This window comes from Eupeodes corollae, chromosome 1, assembly GCF_945859685.1.
Source record: "Eupeodes corollae chromosome 1, idEupCoro1.1, whole genome shotgun sequence".
Lineage (NCBI taxonomy): Eukaryota > Metazoa > Arthropoda > Insecta > Diptera > Syrphidae > Eupeodes > Eupeodes corollae.
Window position 1 is genome coordinate 40245225 of NC_079147.1, and position 22726 is coordinate 40267950.

General features: G+C 34.9%; 1 protein-coding gene across 1 annotated transcript in view; it reads left to right on the forward strand.

Moving 5' to 3' along the window:
* Nucleotides 1-610: 610 nt before the first annotated feature.
* Nucleotides 611-22726, forward strand: part of LOC129954049 (guanylate cyclase soluble subunit beta-1) — a 326886-nt gene continuing 304770 nt past the window's right edge. Inside the window, exon 1 of the mRNA XM_056067692.1 lies at nucleotides 611-2426. Within this exon, the coding sequence (XP_055923667.1) occupies nucleotides 2424-2426 (3 nt within the window). The 5' untranslated portion in view covers nucleotides 611-2423. The remainder of the gene's footprint in view (nucleotides 2427-22726) is intronic.

Genomic DNA, 22726 nt, shown 5'->3' on the forward strand with positions numbered 1-22726 from the left:
AATAATACATCCCAATTGATTTCGAGTGATAAGTTAAATAGCTGAATTAGATTACATGTTTTAAAGCCAAGGTCGATATGATTTGTTTCGTGTTAATGCTGTTTTTGAACCAATATTTTCTGCTAATGTCTTTTGTAATATATACACCGAGGGTTTATTTCAGTAAATTCCTTTGTTCAGTAATCTAAGGTTCATGCATGGATGAGGTGTTTTCCTGTAAAATTTTCTATATATCTCACTAATAGGCAGCAATTCATGGTTCTTTTTGAAATTAAATTGCAATTAAATAATAATTTTTGAACAGTTTACCCTATTTATAAATGTTCTTAAAATTGTTTATAGTTGAAATATAACTACAAATTTATTTGATATGAACATTCACAGCTTGATGAAATGAAATATTTGAAACTGTTTTATAACGTTAGCTCCATCTATGAACCACTAGTTGCCAAACAAATTCTCAATGAAGAAAAAAAAATCCTTTCATTCTGCGCAAGTAACACAAAATTATTCATCTCTTCTCAGGATATCAAAACACTCCTTGCAGAGATTCAATATAAAGTAGCTTCCTGTGATGTTGAATTTTTCAGTCAAATACGGCTCTCTATTGAATTCGGTCACGTTGATCCGTCGTTAGTTCGTATTCGCGGTTCAAAATAACCTAAAAAAATCAAGGATTATACCCAAAAAAGGATATACAAGGAAGCCACAGACAAATGAAAAGAAAAATCTATTCTTGTAGGCTATTCGTCAATATACTACAGAAACCATTAAACGTGTACGAATATTTTATAGGAAATAAACTTTAAACCTCCTCCGGTGGTGGTGCTCTGTCTTACTTTATAGCCTCCCTTCCTCCAACAACAACAACACCAACAACTCACGACCCATTTAACTGCTCTACGTTCCATATATTTTTAAAGCCCAGACACCGTTGTTTGCATAAAAATTGTTCAAAGTGAGAATTTGAATAATGACAAGGATAATGGATTCGAATTTTTGATTGCTGGCCTGGCCAACAACCAACAACGTTGCAGTACACTTTCTCTCGGTCTCCGTGTATCGTTCCCGTCGTCGTTTTCGTTCTCGGTGGTGTGGCGGTCGCTTCATCGGCATCGGCAGTGACTCCGGGTAATGGTCGCAATTCGCAAATATTTATGTATGTCCTCTCGTCCTACGTTACTATTACTGTATTTTCGCGTTGTGGTCAGGATGTTTTATGCCATTATTCAAAATAAGCATCTAATGACTTTATATTAGCCCCATTTCAAATTCGTATCCTGTGGGCCATTACTACATCAGTCGTCCTTGCGCGTAGGACAATTTGCATTAGTTACATACAGCAAACAGTGTGGAGTGAGTAAGCGTCAGAAACGGTATGAGATACGAAAAAAACGTTCAAGAACCTACCTTTTACCTATACAAAAATAAAACAGACAACAACAAAAAGGACTAAAAGTGACAGCTGAAAAGACCTCATTAGTGTCGCAGTGTGGCAGAAACAGCTTGACAGCATTGTCGAGGTCCTTTAAACATCTTCAAGATGGAAGTAATTTCTTTCAAGAGTGGGATTTCAAGTTGAATTTCGAATCGCGCGTGTTCTAAGAGTTGTTCCTCTGTTCCTGCTCCTGGTCCTCTTTAACGGACTTTAAAGGCTAATTTGAATTTTTGTTGTTAGCTGACTTGTTTGAAAAAGGATAAATCGAGGGTTGAATTTAAAATAAGAAGAAAACTGACAGAGAAACGGGAGAGACCAAAAAACTTATCAATTGTTATTTGAGGACCTCATTTCAAAAACAAACCTATATATTTATGAAACAGCAAATCAAAGTGTTCTAAAAATATCGTCCTCATCTGAATTTCTTCTTCTTCGTGTAGGATAACATTAACGAAGAATTGGAGGAAAATCCCTTCAAAAAGGAGACAGCAACAAGATATACGGATAATAATAATTTTTCAGGATATTCGTCTCCTAGTTATTGCCGGTCGTTTGTCGGAAAACTCGGTGTAAAGGCTCTCCTGTGAGTGATATATACAATTCTGTCGGGACACTGAAACCCAAAGAAAACAAAATAGTAGAAGAAAATGAGAAAGTGCTTTGAATAATTTAATATAAATTAAAAAAAAGGGCTATCAGTTTTCTTTTCCGGTTCCCTATTTCCGTATTTTTTTTTAAAAAGGCCAATTTCAAGTGAAATATAAAAAAATAAAAGAAATTGTTTTAATGGTTGCCTAACGATATATATTTTTCTTACAGAATACAAATTTAAAGTTATTGTGCAAAAGAAAAAATAAATTATACTTAAAGTCCATATTTTTCAGCTGTGTTGGAATAAACAAACGAAAATAAAATAAACCAAAAATATATTATACTCAAAAAGCAATCAACAAGTCGTGTTACAGGAAAATAAAAATATTTCAAAATGGTAGGTAGCGTAATAAACTTTTATTTACTTTGGGGAGGGGGTTGTTCTTGTGGTGTAATGTACCTATTTTCTTTAGTCTTGATATAAAATTTATATTACTTTTCCCTGACCTTTAATTTTCGTTCGATATGTCAAAACATTTTTAAAACGATATTTTCGATACGTGACTTTTGTGTAAGCATACAGTTCTTGTTTGGATAACGTAGATATGTACGTTGTTAACTTCTACCTACGACAACGACCACCGATACGTTAGTAATTTATATAGTTCGGTTTTGGGCGGGAAATTAGGGGAAGGTGGTTGAACAAATTTTTTTCGTTGGGAGAAATAAATTGGTGGATATTGGAAAATACCTTCATAAGTTATACAATTTATTTAAAAGACCGATTGAATCGTATACATTTTATTTTTTATGTCAAGTTTAAGAGTTCCTTTAAGGTTTTGTTAGAAATCTTAATGGCAGTTGTTTCCGAACTTACTTCTAAAAAATAAATGGAAGTTCAAGAGAAGGTGTTGAGAAAATTTAAAATAAAAATAAAATGGTAACAAGATAAGTAAAGAACCTAATTATATTTTTGAATGTGGTTAATTTGTAAAAGGAGCTATTAGGTTCTAAACCAAATTGTACGGGACTAAGGAGATTTTTAACAATCAAAAGCTATTCGAACAAAAAGTCAAAAATAGTTGGTTTGCGATTGGTCTGTACTCAAAAATGACTTTATTTTTTGAATTCAAATAAAAACATTTAGTGGAAATTTAGCCTGTGGAAAAGTTATAACTGACAACTGTTCCTGTGACAGAAATGGAAGGCCCTATAGATTCTAAGCCAAATCTGGGGGCTATTTTTAAAAGAATGTTACATGACCAAAATAACTTTTGGATTACTTGAAAATTCATTGCTAGGGAGAGTATCAATGAAGAAAAAATTAAATTGGAGGAATTGAACTCATATTTTCTTATAGGATGACAGTCCTAAAAACTTAAAACAGTCCACTTAAAATTACAGAATCCATTGTTCATATTAAAGGTGTTGTCAAATGAGTGGAGTTGAATCTATTTATAAGCTGTTATTTAAGTCACGGGCAAGCTAATCAGTGTTCTTAGCTAGCTTTTGAATAATGGCCGAACACAAATACTTTAAAGAAATACCTAAAACAAAAATTGTAAAAGAATAAAAAAGTGGAATGAGTGAAATTAAAATATCGGAAAAATATTCAATTCCGATATCATCGATGTGCCCATTGATAATTTTTACAAGTCCTAAAAGTCATTCCAAACGGTTCATCAAGGTAGCAGGCCAAGATAAACAACAAAACGAGAGGATTCTGCAATAATAAAGTCAATTAAAAAAGATTCATTTATTTATTTTATTCATTTATTTATTCATTCATTCATTATTCTCTTTTACATAATAAACTAACGTATATACATAGTTACAAAATCTTACTTTTTACAATTGAGAATAGCTAGTGACATTTTGTATTTTGCTTATAAAAGCTATAAATAGTGTTAGATGTCACTTTAAAAAAGACAAAATTAATCAAAGTGGGGTGACAGTGATTATTGTTTTTTTTTTTTTTTTCTTTTTTTTTAAATTAACAATAAAATTTACAAATATAATTAAAATTTTAAAGATTTTAAACTAATATTTATGCAACATAGGAGAGCAAATCTTCTATCTCATCGTGATCAAAATCAAGAAGCCATGATTTAACATTTTTTAAAAATTTACTTTGGGTTCTTATAACTCTTATATCATGAGGAAGATTATTAAAAAGTTTACAGGACACAACTGGGTAGGAGTTCCTATAATGAGTAATGCGGAAAGCTGGAATTAAGACAACATGACGGCTTATGCTACGTAAGTTACGTGAATCAAATATAGGACTTTGCATATAGCCACCTCTCATATAAAATATTTTAGAGACCCTAAAATAAAATAAATGCCTAACTGGAAGAATTCTCAAGGATCTAAACAATGACATAGAGTGAGCAAGGCGATGAGCGTTACTAATTTTTCTTATGGCGCACTTTTGTAAGATGACGATTGGCCTTAGATTGGACATGTAGGCACCTAGCCAAACACTAATCCCATATTGCAGTTTTGAATGGAAGATTCCATGGTAAACAGTAATGAGTGTTCTATTAGAACAACACTTTCTTAACCGATATAAACACCTAATAGAAGAGCGCAAGTATTGTTTCAAACTAGAAATGTGTTGCATCCAACTCATGTTTTGATCGATCGTAGTACCAAGATATTTAAAGTTCCTGACCACTTCAATTTGAAAACAGTTCGAACTGCAGGCCTCATTTTCATTAAAGGTTGCTTCAGACACAGATGTACAAACACAACTATTTAAGCTGAAACGCTGACAGTCAAACGAGTGGAACTTGACATCGACATATGGTGTCTCAAGTGAACCTAATCTGAAAAACATTAATTTGGTTTTTCCACTTACAATTAACTTATGTGAAGCAAACCATAATCTCAATAAGTGAATATCGTGGTTTAGTTCAGCTGTCAGATTCAGTGGGCTCGTTGAGCCATATGCGATTCCAAGATCATCTGCAAAAGCCGTAACTCTACCTGCAAACGGTAGGGAAAACAGAGAGTTAATGAAAATCAAAAACAGAACCGGTCCTAAGACTGACCCTTGGGGGACACCTAAGCTTAGCACCTGGGGGCTACTTAAGAAATCTCCGATTTTTACTCTTAGTTTACGGTTCTTTAAGTAAGAAGCGAACCAGTTGTATATAAAGCCACGAAAACCGACACTATATAGTTTATCCAAAAGAATATCGTGAACAACCATGTCAAATGCTTTGATAATATTCACAAAGAGACCAGCGCAAAACTTGCTTTCATCCAAGGCTTTGTTAATAAAAGAGCAAAAACATAAAAGAGCATCCTCAGTGGAACATTCTTCCCTAAACCCAAACTGAACTGGACTAAAAATGTTAATTTTTGCTAGATGCGCGCACAGTGGTAATACATCTGCACATTTCAGTTGATCAGGAAAAGTTCCACTAAGAATACTTAAATTGAATAAATGTGCAAGGATTTCAACTAAATTTGGCGCAATTTTCTTAAGTGGTACATTAGAAATGACATCGTTACCACAAGAATTCGAGTTCTTCAGAGAGTAGATCGTACTTAAGACTTCTAACTCAGTTATTTCTTCAAAAAAGAAGCTATTTGCAGTCGTCGTATTAACATGCACTTGAGAACTTACACATCTGTTGCAAAGCGACCTACAGTTTGATTGGAAAGACATATCTCCTACTGAAACAAAGAATTCATTGTATTAGCTACAACTACAGGCTCAAAACTACAGGCTCAAAATTGTCAACTCCTGCTTCTTTCAGCACAATGGGGTTAAATTGATAAGGCGTGATTCTATTTTCTAAACTATTGATTATACTCCATTCCTTTTTTGAGTTTCCTTGAGCGTTTTGAAATTTTGAACAGTAGTAGTTGTCGGGTAAGGTCGAAATTTCCTTATTAGTTTTCTTACTCAATTTCTTAAACCGTTTTTTTAAGTTTGAGTTACGTGGATGCTTAAAACATAATTTGCGCATTTTATTTTTCACTTTAATTTTTTTCAAAATAGAATTGCTTATCCACGGTTTTAATCTTACCTGGGATTTCTTTTTTGTGACTGTGAAACTAGAGCTTTTTATATGATCTTTTAAAATATTTAGAAACGAGTCATACGCTTGAGAAGCATTTTCTTCAGCATATACCTCCTCCCAAAATTCAAAACGCAGATGATTATTAAGTAAGGGATATCTTATATTAGTCACAATCTGTGGGGAAGTGAAACAGTTACGTTTCACACCAAAAACACCGTTGACAAAAATACCAGTCATATTGTGGTCAGTTATTTTCAAATCAAAGTTGATACCAAAACAATTTACCTAAGAGATTTTCATAAAACGACCAAAAACATGATCAATGCACTTGCCTGATATCGGCCTTGTTACTTCATTTATAAAAGATGTAAGACCATGTTCAGCTGTTAGAGCAAGGTAATAATCAGATACAGCGCTCAAAGTTAAGATGTCAATGTTGAAATCACCCAATACAACGAGATTACACCCATTTTCACCACGTAGAAAATTTAAAAAATCCTCGAGAAAGGATTGAGAAGATGTAGACTGTAATCTATAAACACATACAAAATCAAAAAGAACTTTGTGAACATTACTATTAATGTTCACAAAGTAATAGTAATTTTTATCAAATCTGCGCTAGCCATGTTGTATCGCTTCACCTTCAAGCAATCACCTGAGTATAGATCTCGAATATCATCAAAAGAAATACCAACCCCGATCTGAACGTAATGTCCACATAAACTGGACCGTAAGAAAGTGGAGAAACGTACTCTTTTTGAAAGAGTCCAAATTCAATTTTAAGAGTTCCGATGGTTTTCGTCGTGTTCGCAGACCAACTAAAGAGTCACTAAATCCACGTTACACCAAAGCTACTTTAAAACACTGAGGAAATATCGTTATTGTGCGGTGATGTTTTTCAGGACATGGACTGGGACCGATTCACCAAATAGATGGTACAATGGATAGTTTTATGTACCGTTATATTTTGCAAAATATAATGTTGGCACACGTTAAGGATCAGATGCTTCTGAACGACCTAGGGCACACGTCCAATCAAGCTAAGACGTAGATTCAAGAAACCCGGATTGACGCGTTACATTGGCCATCACAGTCCCCAGATCTCAACCCCGTAGAAAATCTATGGGAAATTGTAGATCGACGAATTATAAAGATTAATTGTAAAAATTAAAACGATCTGTTAGTCATGGGAAAGTATCCCAAACAGCATTATAAGCAATTTGATTGACTCCATGCCTCGAAGATGTGCTTTTTAAAAGTTGCTTTTAGTTTAACCAGCTTTATATTGAATTAAATGAAATAATGGTTCTATATTTAATACAAAAACAATTATATTTTATTTACACTAAATGTAAATATTTATCAAAATATTAAAAACAAAAATATAAACTACTTGAATCCTTAATAAGTTTTTTTAATTATTTAATAAGGGAGGCAACTAAATTGCTTATGTTTCGGCCAACACTGTATGCATTTAAGCAAGTCCGGATTTAGAGGCCTCGGGGCAATAAAGGAGAGGAGGCCCCTTCGCCCCAAATTATTTTCAAAATAAAGTAAACCATTTTTTTCACTCTAGTTTTTCAATACATAATTTATTATGAAACCAAGTAGATTCCTTTTGTTCAATACAAACATATATAAATATAAGCGGAAAAAAGAATTATCTGAATTATTTGAAAAAAAGCGCTCTCCAGTGAAATTTGTTACCATCAAATCCAAATTCATTCTCAATGCAAAAAAGTTTGGGAATGTAGCTCATTACCAAGACTATGCTCTAAATCATCTGGATACACCGATACCTCTGCTGCAGCGTGCAAATTTTCAGCATCCATCTTCTCGATTTGATTCAGGAATTTAAATCTAGAACGTACAGCTTCATAGGTGTGCAATTTTTCAGTAAGAGCGAAGCTGGTCAATCACTGGGATGAAGGCGGATACTTTGTATTTTTCGTTGGGTGACAGACTTTTTTTCGCTGCTTAATCGTATTTATAAAAATCATTTTATTTGGATTCCGCGAATGACTTCAACGGTTCTAGTGCACGCATTACCGATTCAAGAATCATATTTGGGTCTTGCAACATCTTGTTTGTAGCTTTGAAACGCTCCAAGATATCGTTCCAAAATGTTGCAAAGAGAGCTGTTTCGAGACCACTCATCTTTTAAAGAAGGTGCGTTGCTTCATTCCTCACGATGTCTTATTGCTCTTTATTGGAAGATATGCTGGTTAAAGCTTCTTCGATTTCCGAAAAGCCGTTGAATAATGCTTTGGTAGCTTCAGCTTGACAAGACCAACGAGTGTTGCTGAGATTTTTCAAGACTAAAAACTGGCTGCTTTTACTTTTCCGATAATGTCTCAATCAGAACACGGAATCGAATACCCAACCTTCGAGGTTGCTGGCGAGTACCACCCCACTCAGCCATTAAGCGATTTGGGTACTCCCTCAAGATGGGTATTGTTGAGTATTTATCAGCAAGTCTTACAATGCTTACGCTCAATAACATTGAGCGTCCAGCTGATCTGGCTGTCTGTCAAATTAACATGGACCCATCCATCATTCTTAGGAAACTCATTGTCTATGGCATGACCTACATTGTACTTAACCTAATTATGATTTATACCTACCAATAAAAGTGAATTAAAAATAAGACATTGAAGTCTAATATCTTAAACAAGTATTTGCTTATTATTTCCGGAATACACTACAGGTATCGAATTGGAAGTGCTTCTTATCAGGGCTATTTTCCGAAGTCTCTATTGTCTCTATCCGCCTCGGTTGCCCTCCCCTCAATTAGGTCCACCATTTGAGAGGGAAACTAAGAAGCAGCTTTAAAAAATTAGATTAATTCCATTTAAACCTAATCACTAAAGGTTTTTTTCAATCGGAAGTTGAAACAATCTAAACTGATTTTGCCAAAGCATTTTTCAAAGTTCTCATGACATTACTTAAATCAATTTTAAGATTCTTCTTTTTCCACCAAGTTGAACTCATTAGATAAGATCGTATTTCGAGAATAAAATCAATAGAGTTCTTTGGTTGGGTTCCATGAATTCCAAGTCTATATCATTGCCACAGCTGGAGTTCTCAAAGAGAGTCACATTAGACTTTTAATCTATGTCTTTTAAATGAATGGGGTCAATCTTTTTTTAATGGCACAGTCACCTCAAAACGTTAGAATTTGAATTTTTAAGATCGAAGTTCGGTTAGAAAATTTGTATCAAAACGTATATTTTAAAACCCTTGAAGCATTACATTCGGGGTTTCAGACAAAAACTCAAAACTAATGAAAATTTCCAGAAACGGAGTAAGAAACCAACCAAAAAGTTATAATATTATATTTTTGAATGACTTTGGAGATTAAAGATTTGTGCCATGCAGTTTGTGAAAATGCTTATTTTAAAAATCCAATGAGATAGAAGAATTATATTGAGATTCCAGTTCAGGGCAACTTAATCCCTCAAAAGAGTATTTTTTTTGTTTGTTGAACAAAAAAACAATGTATTTTGACGAATTGCAACAACCAAGGCTACATATTAAACATTAAAAAATAGCGAATCATATAACAAACAAACAAAATATAAACATCTGTTTTAGTAATGGTGAGAATTGAAAACAACTCCATCTAATACACCTTTTTAGTCATATCGCCATTACACAAGTCAGAAAAAGCTTTTTATGAACTTGATCTTATGAATAATCCGAGTTTCCTAGCACGAGCAATTGATGCAACAAGAACTTCCAAAATCGCAAAGTCTTTAATAATAAAATATCTATTTTAAATTATAAAATACAATTAATTAAAATAATTTTGTAAATATATTTGGACTTTATATTAACAACAAATTTCTTAAAGTAATTTTAAATTTAATGAAGAAACTTTTCAAACTAGAGGTGATGCACTAATTCTACTAAAGTACTGTAGTTTTCATTGACGTAATAATGATGACATTGTTTTTTTTATCAATGATAACTAATAGTGGTCCACTTAGGCGTATACGCAATTTTATCACTTTAGTGATTTTTTATTAAATCTTTCGTCAGTGCATATCCCAACTGAACAATAATAAATTGGCAATTTATTTTCATTTTTTCTTTTGTCGCTGGACCACAATATATACAATATGATTACAATAATAAATCCTGAATGTTTCAACTGCAGCAGTGTCACCATTTTTTATTTTCATGAATGGAAAAGACTGACAAACTGAAAAAGGAGTGCAAGTTGGTGGGATTTCTAGGAAAAACAATCAAGTACTTGTCATCAAAAAACATTTAAAAAAAGAACTCCAAAAATCAGTTGGAGATAGGCTGTTATAATGTAGATACTCGTACTTTTCTGTAGGTGAAGGAAGGTAAGTAACCAACATCCCATTAAAGCATACGTAATACTATGCTTTTATGCATTTAAACTTTAAGTTTGAGGTTGATAATATTAATCTTATGTTTTTTTTTGAACATTTCAAAACCCTTATTTTGATAAACTCAAAAACCTGAAATTGTAGGATTATTATTAATTTTAAATCAAAAAATAGTTGAGTCAAGAAATAATTTAAAGTCTTATGACCTTGCATATTTCTATCTACGTCAACAATCTTGTAAATGTTGTCACTTCAAATATTTAGAATAAGTTTGATTAAAAACAACTTGACTTGGTGTCACTATTGTAAAAGCTCTTTCAAGCAAATTAATAAAATATTAATAATTATTACATAACAGCTCATTAAAAAACTAAAAGCTTCTGTATCATAATTTTGTAGACAGTAAAGATTTCAGCCAAAATTAAATTGGTAAATTGGTGATAGCTATCACGTTGCAGAAATTTGTCCTAATATTCCATATAGAAGGACTGAATGAAAAGCCTATGCGTCTTCCTTTGTTGAACAAAATAAAAGAAAATTGGATACGTATGTACCACCAACTTGGTAGTACTTTTAATAATTTAAAAAGACATTCAGGCAACGGCTTAGTCACTGATAAAGCTTCGGTTTGTTGTGAAAAGTGGCAATATAACTTCTACCACAACATTCTCAATTAAAAATGATCTTCAACAGGGAGCGGTGCATTCGCCGATTCTCTTTAGCATTTACACCAGCGATCTGATAGGTAGTCTTACAAAGGCAATTGCGTACGCCGACGATCTAATTGCGTACAGAACGGCCCGAAAGGTTGAGGTTATTAGAATTCTCTTGCAGCGTGATTTCGACAAGATTCAGCAATATTGCTTACGACGCTGTACCTGCTAATTTCGAACAGCCGAGTCTTCTTATGTGCATTACTATTCCAATGAGGTCCTATACAAAGGGGATCGAATCAACAGAATTGACAATTTCGTGATAAAACTCGTTCGAGGTCACATTGCAAGAGCTATGTCTTTAACCAACAATTTAATTTTCGGGGCGTTCTATCCAAACGACGAGTATTTTTAAAGTGCACGCTTGAGCGGCTTTATTCCGCCAGAGGCATTCCTCTTTTTAGACAAATGCGGTCTGATACAGGATAAATTGACAGTTCCGTTCCGTTCCGTCCACGAAGAACCGTGGATAGGCGACTCCCGTAAAATCGGGACGTCATGGCACAAGGTGAAGCGGAGCTCCTTCGGTTCAGTAGGGCTGTGTCCGAACGGGACCGAACTGATAGGGTGAAGCAGGAAAACCAGTTTTGGTGGCTTCAATCGGCACTTGATAGTGGGTAGTCGGGATGGGGTTTAAGCCTTGGCTGGCTTACATACTTGTTTTATAGTTCTAGGGTTTAGTTTTAAGTAGAATAGGGATGGTGGCACGAAAAAAAATACAAAAAAAAAAAACAAACAAATAAAAAAATAATAGAACAAAAAAAAACAACATTAAAAAAAAACATTAAAAAAAAAAGACAACAGAAGCCGCTGAAGCGTAAACTCTCGAAGACATAGCTTTTGCAATGTGACCTCGAACGAGTTTTATCACGACATTGTCAGTTCTGTTGATACGAGCCCCATTGTATAGGACCTCGTTGGAATAGTAAAGCACGTTATAAGATTCGCCTCTTCGATATAAGCCGATACAAGCTGGGAAAAACAGAGTCTGTTAAGAAATTCCAAATTCGCTTAGTACGGCTAAAGAACGAATCTCTATTCTTGACAGTACGACCGAAGTTGGGCTCGAGAGTATACTGATGAGCACTCCTAGAAGGGCGAGTATTACGGTTGAACTGTTTAAGGAGAGGAATGCAACTGGCTATTTCTCTTGAGCATAAACCGTTAAAATAACGGTAAAAAAACGTGAGACAAGAAACTTTACGACGATATTCAAGCGACGTAAATCATCCTATAATGGTGTTATCACCAATTAATTTAAATGCTCTCCGTTCAATGCTGTCCAAAAGTCTTAAGTAGGTTGCAAGTGCACCAGCCCGATATGAGAGTTATATTAAAGCTTTGGTTTTGTAAATAACAGCCGGATCAGAGGGGGAGAAAAACTTCTTGTATCGCCTTAGAAAAACCAAACATCTTGTGTCATTTTTGGCAACATCGCGTATGTGATCATTACACAAAAGGTGGTTGGTGATACACATACCGAGAATATCGAGAAGTTCAGTCTTCTCGATGCAAGCGCCATCCATGGACAATTGCAAGGGGGGTGAATCTCGCTTTAACTTTACAAGACACCATTGCCTTTTCGAATCATCAAATTCCACGCGGTTTTTGAATCCCCATTCAAGAATGCTGTTTAGCTAGGAATTTAATGAGCTTATCATATTTTGTCGTTGTAGTTTCACATCCACTATCGTCAGCGAAACAATGTATTGGATTAGAAGTTGCAGACAGGAGATCATTAATAAAAATAGGAAAGAGTGTTAGAGATAGAACAGAGCCCTGGGGCACACCAGCTTTTATTATGTGCTTTTCAGACTTGAACCCATCCAATACTACTTTTATTAAACGATCCGAAAGGATATTACTAATCCAATAAAGCAGGGATTCATGAAAACCGAAAGAACGCATTTTCGATAAGAGATCCTGATGCCAAACCCTATCAAATGCTTTTGAAATATCAAGTGCAATAATCTTACTTTCGCCAAAACGATGTAAAGATTTGCTCCACTGTTTGGTGAGATCACCAGTGGACCTATTCATTAAGAAGCTTCCCGTCTCCGAGATATTTCTTAAGCTGATAATTTACCAGCGCTTTCATGACCTTGGAAAGAAGGGACGTAAGTACAATCGGTCGATAAATGGACGGTGAATAAAATTCACCTTTTTTGGGAATAGGCTAGACAAATGCAGTTTTCCATCCGCTCGGAACGAGACCAGAGGAGTAGGACAGATAAAAAGCTTACGCAGTGGTTTTGCCAGCGTTGAAGAACATTTCTTCAGAACAATAGCGGGGATACCATCCGGACCAGCGGATTTATGTGTATTAAGACTTCCTCATACTCTTTACAAATTATCAATAATTTGTACTGCCTTTGGGACATTGCAGTATTTTTTGCCGTAATTTTTGCATCATGTACAAATTTGGTGGGTCGAATATGGGCGTTGCAGGCCTTCTTGGCTTATTTAAACTAATTACGGTTTTCCTCAGTTGAATTGGCTTTAAAACAACGGAAACTAACGTTCTTGACGCATCGAACCATGAGTTTTCTTAGGTCTGTTGCTTTTAACTCTATTCGGGATGAAAGTTCTCATTCCCAGGAGAATCAAACTTGTGATCATATCTGCTCTGGAGTCAACGTCACTAGCGAGGAAGCATAGTAACCAGTTAAAGATCCTAAAATAATTATTGAGACCGTAACAGTTTTCTTTTTCGTATTGCCAAACGGTTCTCCTAGGAGCTCGATTTTTAACTTAGGAGTTTTGACACGAGAAATTTGCAGATATAACACAATGGTCAGATGTGCCTGGTGGAGATGAACACTAATAGTGTACTTATCAGGGTCAGAGGTAAGAAACAAGTCCAGGGTGTGTTCTGCTCGACCTACCACGTCCGATATTCGAGTGGGCTCGTTGACTAGATGAGTTAGGTGGTTCAACTGAGCGAAGAGCTCAGCAAACACTCCTTCTGGTGTTGTCTGGCCCGAATGTTGAAGCCATGAAGAATTGTGTACATTGAAATCGCCTGAAACAACGATTTAAGTGCGCGGATAGGACGAAACAATTCGTTGATACTCTGTCTAGATAAGGGATTCGATAAAGGAAACAATAGTGAATGATTTGCTTATTTATGGAAAATTTAATCCACATATAATTAAAAAAGGAAGAAAAAACTTATACATATATAACAACTTACGAGTATAGTTTGACAATTGAAATAACAGCTAAGTTTAGCAGGTACGAAGTGGAAGCGCTTCTAACTTGAAATAACGATATTAATAACATTTTATTATAATTTTTAGTCTTCACTTTGTTGGTATTTAAAACCCACCGATTATCACTACCATTTTTATATAACAAAACTCTCAAAGAGTTAATCTTATAAAATGTATTAAATATTTCGTCATTATTTAATTAATCAATTTTCAAATTACAAGAAATCCTGATCCTAACTCTTATACCTGGGGTTGATTCGGCTAAGCTGATAGTTGACTATCATATTTTTGATAGTCAAATTTAACTATCATTTTCATTTCGTCTGATTCAACTCGATTCAATTCTATTCAAAAATTTCTGATTACAATTATCACAATTCATTGTTGCTTTGGTGAAATTTTAAAATGATTCCTATAAAAAACTTAAATAAAAGTATCAAATTGGCTGTGTTTATAACATTCTTACTTCTCTTGTGTTTTTTCGAATTATGTAAGCTTTTGTTAATAAAAAAAGGTAACTGAAGACATTTTCCATTCATTTTTTGTTAGCGTCTGGAAGCTCTATTTAGAAACGACATATTTGTAGGAAAATTACTATCAAAATTTTCTAGTGACAGCTTTTTAGGTATCAATTTGACTATCACCTTACATAGATCAAATTCGATTATTTTGACTGTTAATAATCAACAATCACCTTAGCCGATTGCACCACTGGTTGGATAAACATATTTTGTAAAGAAATAAAAACTTCGTACGATTCAAAACATTTCGACAAGTGTTCCTATATTAAACTTAAGGTTTCTTAACCCAAGCTCTTACATCGCCAGAATACCTTCAATATTTTACTAAATAATTTTCTTTCAAAATAGTCAGTTGCCTTTCACCCCTCAAATAATTCTGCTTAATATTCGAACTTCAAGCTCATTAGTTTACCCTTAAGCTAAATTTCTGACGTCACAGTAGTTAGTAGTTCATTATTTTGTTTTGTTTATCCAAAAGTTTAACAGAAAAAAGGGGTATTATCCTATAGAGAAAAAACTGATCTGAAAACATAAAGGCTAGCACAGAGTTAATCACATTTGCCCTCGTAATACAGAGGTTAATAGGGAATAACCGTTAAGGTTTGGGTTAATGATTTCCATTTACAATTTGTATAATCCTTTGAAATTAAACACAGTAAATTCAACCAAATAAACAACTAATAAACTTCCACATGTTACCCTCTAAATTTGTCAATTTTTATTTAAATTTAAAATTATAAAAAAATGTATTTTTCAATCTAAAATTCAATTTGCCACTAACCACCGATATAAAACATTTAAACTTCCATTAAAAATAAAACCTATATAAATATAGATATGTATTTCTCATTTTTCTCAATTTTTCATTTGAAACTATGAATACATATTAATTTAAATTGCCTTATGCATATGGCATACAAAACCACATCCTGTTCAACAACAAACAAAAACACGTATTTCCTTTTTGTTTTTTTTGTTGGTTTTTGAAACACATAGTAATTAATTCAATTTATTTCCCTAAAATCCGCTAATTACATGATATTGGTTTATATTACAAAACAAAAAAGAAATAAAATATAATAAAACAAAAAATAGGCCATTTTACCACAGTGACAATAATATTCAAACAAATACAAAATCGAGGATATGAATTAGATAACAAATATTCTGGCGGAGAGCCAGGTACGGAGCTTAAAGCAATTGAGACTATCAACTGAAACTGAGGTGTGGATATTCTGAGTTTGGTTGTTCAGGTTTTTATGATTTATTTTGGGATTACAGTGGATAAATGAGAATATACGAACACCTCTAAACCGTCTTTTTAATGTACTTAGATTGATTCACATATTTTTAAGCTTAGTTTATTCTGGTTTAACTGTCATGAAGCTAAATAGGTGGTCTTTTTAAGGATCCCAGTGGTCCTTGAGTGATAAATCATATATATATAGAGACATCAAGTAAATTTATCGATTTTTTTGAGGTAATTTTTGACTACTTCTTGGAAGGTGTCGGCAGATGATATCGCCACTATGAGAAATTATGCGGCCATGAAATGTCTCTTGCAGTAAAGCCATTTTCGCTAGAGTTGTGTGTCATGTGTCACAGTCTTGTTGAAACCAAATTATTCTCCAAATCGTATTCTTCAAAAGTAGGCAAAAAAAGTCAATTATATCATATGACCATAACGCTCCGAAATGACGATGATGCGCGTTCCATCGTTGTTTTCGAAGAAGTATATTCCGATCACATCTCCGGAATAAAGAGTGCACCAATCAGTGACTTTTTGTGAATGTCATGGCCTCCCTTCAATTACTTAAGGATTCTCAGTACCCCAAATACTACAATTTTCAGAAAAATGCTTCATCGCTGAAGAAAATTTTGTTCGAAATTCGCCGTCCACCGTGTGTTACTCAAGCACCCAATCAAAGTATCTACGACGTTGTGAATGGTCAGCTGACTTCAGTTGTTGTGTGAGCTGGACGTTATAAGGATGAAGGTGTGGATCCAAATGCAAAATACTCCATTATATGCCGTAAGACAGTCCTTATTTCTGAGAACGACGAGGAATCGACATATTCGAGGCTAAAAGCGAAACGATGATGCACAGGCCTTACAATATCTTTTACTTAAAATGCTGGGTGTATATGATTTCTCCTACTTTAGGTTTGTGTAAAAAATTTTTTACGCATTTTAATATGTTTGTCTTTTACAAAAGTGCGAACTAGGGCTTTAGCAAACTTTTCTATCTAGTTCGATCCTTAGCTAAATTTTTCCAGTTGCACACTCTTAAATGGGTCAGTTCAATTTCCCGTGCGCAACACTTATATTCCAAAGCATTCTAGGCCAACTTTCTCAGCCGCTTTACTTTTATTCTTTTGCTAAGTCTATGTCGCTGTACAACCCGTACAGTTCGTCGTTCCTTCTTCTCCTGTACTCATTTTCTATGCATATGGAAAAATAAATCAAACGAGGAACTTTTCACTAGAAATTACCCAAGGTGCTTTCATCCGTATAGCAGGACAGCGATGATAGGGGTCTATAGCGACATTTGGTTTTCTTAGCCCAAAAAAACAGAAGATAGCAAGAGTAATTTAACGTTTTTGTTGTTTCTTCCATACATAGCGGAGTACAGGTAGACAAAGTTATTTATAACTTCAAAGTTACATTTGTCGATGGTGATGTTTTGACCCAGACTTGGGCCGATCTTGTAGGTCCTTTCTCAATGACGACATATACTTCATATTGCCCTGATTACCAATTTTTGTCATCTCTGTTTCAACACTCACAAAAGCCGGCTGAGTTTTTCCAATCATGTTAATGTTTGAGTGATTAAAAAGAGTTGAAAGATAGTGCCTCTAGTGTTGACGTGAGTGCATTCCACTTTTATTTTAAAAAACGTTGTCAAAGAAATCCCATGGCAGCGCATCACCTTGCCTTTGTCTAAAGGCTTTTTTAACATCAAAAGGTTAAGCTATTTATAACCTCTATGGTGTTTATCCTGCGGATATGAGGATTGTTGATGCTTCGCAACTAACTTTTCTTTTATTTTCGGGAAGACAACCTGACGCACAACTTTTTAATTGAGGGACTTTGATTTGGGTTTGAAATCCAAGAGCGATAGCCGACGTAACCGCTATTAACAGCTTCGAATATGTCAAAGAAGCCTTATAAGGTTTTTACTAAGTGGTTTAACAACTGGAACTTTAGAAGCCACCGTTGGTTTCATCTTAGGAATTCCTTTACTGCAGTCTAGATAAATGGAGACATGCCTTTGTATAAACACGTCTTCTCCCATTCTCGCTTGCTATACCACCAACAATCTCCCACTGGGGTTGAAACAGGAAGTTGAGAGTAGGAGTTGATAGACAGAAGTTTTCTTCCTCTTCCGGGCCGGAGTATTGATTTCCATGCACTCTACCTGACCCAGCCATCTCAGTCGTTGGCCTTTTACCCTTCTGGCTAAGTCTAAGTTGCTGTACAGCCCCCACAGCTCGTCATTCCATCTTCTCCTACATTCCCCTTCGATGCATACGGGACCGTAGATCACACGAAGAACTTTTCTCTCGATACGACCCAAGGTGCTTTTATCCGCTTTTGTCGTATTCCATACTTCTGCACCGTACAGCAGGACGGGGATGATAAGAGTCTTATATAGCGATACTTTGGTCCCTCGAGAGAGGAATTTACCACTCAATTGCTTTCTAAGCACAAAGAAACAGCGGCTAGCAAGAGTTATTCTGCGTTTGATCTCCGTATCTCAGTGGTGGTGTTGTTTTCTGCGTTTACAGCGGAGCCTAGGTAGATGAAGTAATTGACTACCTCAAAGTTATGTCTGTCGATGGTGACGTTTTGACCAAGACGTCTCGGTCGGTGCTGTATGTCCTTTATTGACGAAAGCATGTACTTTGTTTTGACCTCATTAAACCCATTTTTGCCTCCTCTGACTTAATACTCACAAGCCCCATTGATATCACCCTGAGTTCTTCTGATTAAGTCAATGTCATCAGCATATTCCAGTAATTGGACAGACTTTTGAAAGATAGTGCCTCTAGTGTTGACGTGTGAGCTCTGCACTATTCTTTCAAGCGCGATTTTAAAAAAATCGCATGACAGCGCAATACTTTGTCTAAAACCTTTTTTGGCATCGAAAGGTTCTCTTAAATTGTTTCCAACTTATTGGAGCAGAGTGAATTCTCCATGGTCATCCTGCACAAACGGACGAGTTTGGCAGGGATGCCAAAACTAGGCATGGCTCTCTACAGCTCGTCCATGTGTATGCCGCCTTAAAATCGATGAAAAGATGGTGGGTGTCGATTTGGTGTTTGAGTTTTTTCCAGGATCTGCCGTAATGTAAATATTTGGTCGACATATTACGGCAAAGAAAATTTTATAGGCGATTTTAAGTAGACTGATTCCTATATAGTTGGCGCAGTTTAGAGGATCTCCTTTTTTCAAGATCGGGCAAACAATACAGAGTTTTTATTCATCGGGCATGATTTCTTCCGACCATATCTTACAGATAAGTTGGTCCATGCTCCTAACCAACTTATCTCCAGCTGCTTTAAAGAGTTCGGCATTCAAGCCATCCGCTCCAGCGGCTTTATTAGAATTCAGCTTAGATATGGCAATCTTTTCTTCGTCTAAATCGGGAGGACGGGATTGTTGGCTTTCGTCGTCTATGTTGAATGGATCATCCTGCCTTACAGCGGAATTCAGTTCTTCGTCGCCGTTATACAGTCTGCAGAGGTGGTCCTTCCATATCCTCAGCATTGACTGCGGTTCCACTATCATGTTCCCACTTTCGTCTTTGCAGCCTTCGGTTCTAGGTTTATGTACTTGTGAATTTCGTTTCATTTATTCAATAAACGAACTTCATTCCAGCTTTTAAGCTCTCAACATCTTCGACCGCACGCTTTTCATGACCTCTCTTTATCCTTCTGAGAAGTCGGTGTTTCTCTCGCCTCTTCTGCTCATAGAGCTCACGAGCAGCTCTCGTCCTTTTATGCAGCGCCACTTTGCGTGCCTGTTGTTTGGCTGCATTTGCCTGCCGACATTCCTCATCAAACCAGGGGTTCTTTGTTGGTGGCTGTTTGAAACCCAGCAAATCAGAGGCGGCTTCTCTGATTGCATCTTGGTAATGTTGCCACTGGTTTTCGATTCATTGTGTTATCGGCAGAGAACTTCGAGAGAGGTTACTTATAACTCGGTCGGAGAAGGATTTGGCGAATCTCTTGTAATTGTAGCCGTTCGACGTTGTACGTTTTCCCAGAATCTCCCTGTTTTGCCTTGGATCTGAAAAAAAGTGCTACCTTGGCTACAATGAGTTAGTGATCCGAGTTGATGTTAGCTTCTCGGAAAGTTTGGACATCAATGATACTGGAAGCGTGTCTGGCATCGATCGCAATATGGTCAATTTGGTTGACGGTAGATTGATCTGGAGAACTTCAAGTTCCTTTGTGGCCACCATGACGTTTCGCCCCGCAGCAAATTCAGGGGTTCTAATTTATGTTAACTATTTATTATTAACTTAATAAATCAAAATATTAATTTCACCAGTTGTTTTAATAAGAGAACAAATATTTATCTGAAATAATGCCAACGGCGACAAGTCGCGACGATCGAAATTTAAATTGCAAATGACAGAAAACAAATAACAGGTAGCTTTTATTTTGTAATTTGTTTTAAAGTGAGCAGCGCTACCAATTTCAGTGCTTCCAAGTTACAACAAGTTTCTTAAATAAGCAATAAAAAATAAATAAATTAACCATAATGCCACGGGCACTCCACTTCAATAATTATTAATGTATTAAATTTGGCTTGTTTAAGTTTGTTAGTTAAACCCGAAAACCCGAAAAAACAGTATGTTTCTCTTCACTGCCGCTAGATCTATTTTATAAAATATAACAGATACGAACAAAATTATTTAAACTTTTTTTATAAAATTTAATGAGTTTTATTTTTGTGAAACAATGTTTCTTGATACCACAAATATTTTTCAAGATAAACGTGAAAAAATGAATCAATCTCCATGTTTCTCTTAACTGCCTTTGAAGCTCACGTTGGATTCTTGGGGACTTTTTTTTTGGGTCATTACCAGACATCCCTTAGTAAGTGTGATAAGTTTCAAAAATGGATTTTTAGATTTTTTTTAGGTGAATACACATTTTTTTTGTTCATTGACTGGACTATAAACGAGGAATTAACGAACAAAACTTTTGCATGTATATGGGATATTTTGAACGCTAGTTTTTGGTGGAAAAGCGAAGTGCAATTAAGCGAAAATTACTGTAATTGTGAGGAACGTTTTCCTTTTAATATAATGTTTAAATAATTTTAATCTTTTTTAGTATTATTAATGTAAAAGTCAGTTTGTTTGTTTGTTTGTCGGTCTTTAACGTCGTAACGGAGCAATATTATGACATGATTTTTAATTTGGATTTTATAACAAAACTGTAGAGTGTTTTAATCCATTTTTTACCAAGGTAAAATATCTCATTTCAAACACATTCTATCAGATCCACCGATAATACTTGTAGTTATATATTCGATGTACTGTTTCTTTTAAAACACTATTCAATAGCATATCCTTAGGTGCTGAATTTTGGACTTATCATTGTTACCTATCATTATTCAATTCTAATACTGACATTTACGAACGAAAATATGCTGAGACACTATTAGAAATAGGAGATGGACGGTTTAACGATGTTCTTTGGCAAATTAATTCATATATTGGATGAAGGAGCTGGAAATATGAAGGAGTATTTGTCAACACATCCCGTCATGAATTCAGAACAGAGAACTTTATACTCAGTTGAGTTTTTAAACTCACTTCAGCTGTCCCGTGTGCACTCACACAAGTTGCAATTCAAATTAGGAGTGCCAGTAATGCTTATGAGGAAGTTAGATTTCCCTCTATCATTTGACGTTCAAGACTTTATGTCACACAACTTGGGTGAAACATTATAAGTCAATGATTTCTTAACCGGCACGGCGTTTAAGAGGTTAACACGTAATTATTTATCAAATCCCAATAATTCCTATAGATTTGCCATTCCAAATTCGAAAGGCTTCAATTCCCCATCAAAGGTTATCACGCTATGACAATTTAAAAGGCGCAAGGGCAAACACTTGAGTAGCGAGAACCTAGAAAAGCCGTGTTTCATAACTTTTAAAGTAGATATCCTTATGCGTGGTTCCTGTTTGTTTCTTTTGAGTGTTGTTGTTTACTTGCCCCGGGAATGTCTCTATGTGACATTTTGATTCTCTTATAACACGCGGGTAAGACTGCAGTTAGGAGATATGGCGTACAATTTCTTGACCTTCGACGCTTCATAATGAAAGCCGCACACAGAATATTATGAGACTTTTTACACAATGCGTAATCTAGAAAGCTGACACTAAATTAAAAGCAAATTTATAGTTTACAATCTCTTAGTCTTATTTTACTATACTCGAAGATAAAGGTTTAGTTAATTCTCGTTTAACTCATCAGTCTTTATTCAATTTTATCATCACCATTTTATTCTTTTCATTTGACAATTTTTTAAAAGTTTGTTTGTCATTAAACAAATTATTCATGTAATTTAACACTTATTTTTATTGGAATTCCTTTGCTTTATGTTTTAAATAAACAGACACCTCCCAAACAAAATCCTGACCATGGTCATGTCTGACACAATCCGATATAAAGTCCTTATTACATATGTACAGTAAGCACATTTTATATACAAAACTAGATAGACAAATTATGTTTCTATTTACAAATGCATTTATTTTTTAAAGTGAAACCATCAGAACATATTAAATTTCCATAATGAATGCAGAAAGATCGCGGTTGTCACCAAATTGACCAATTT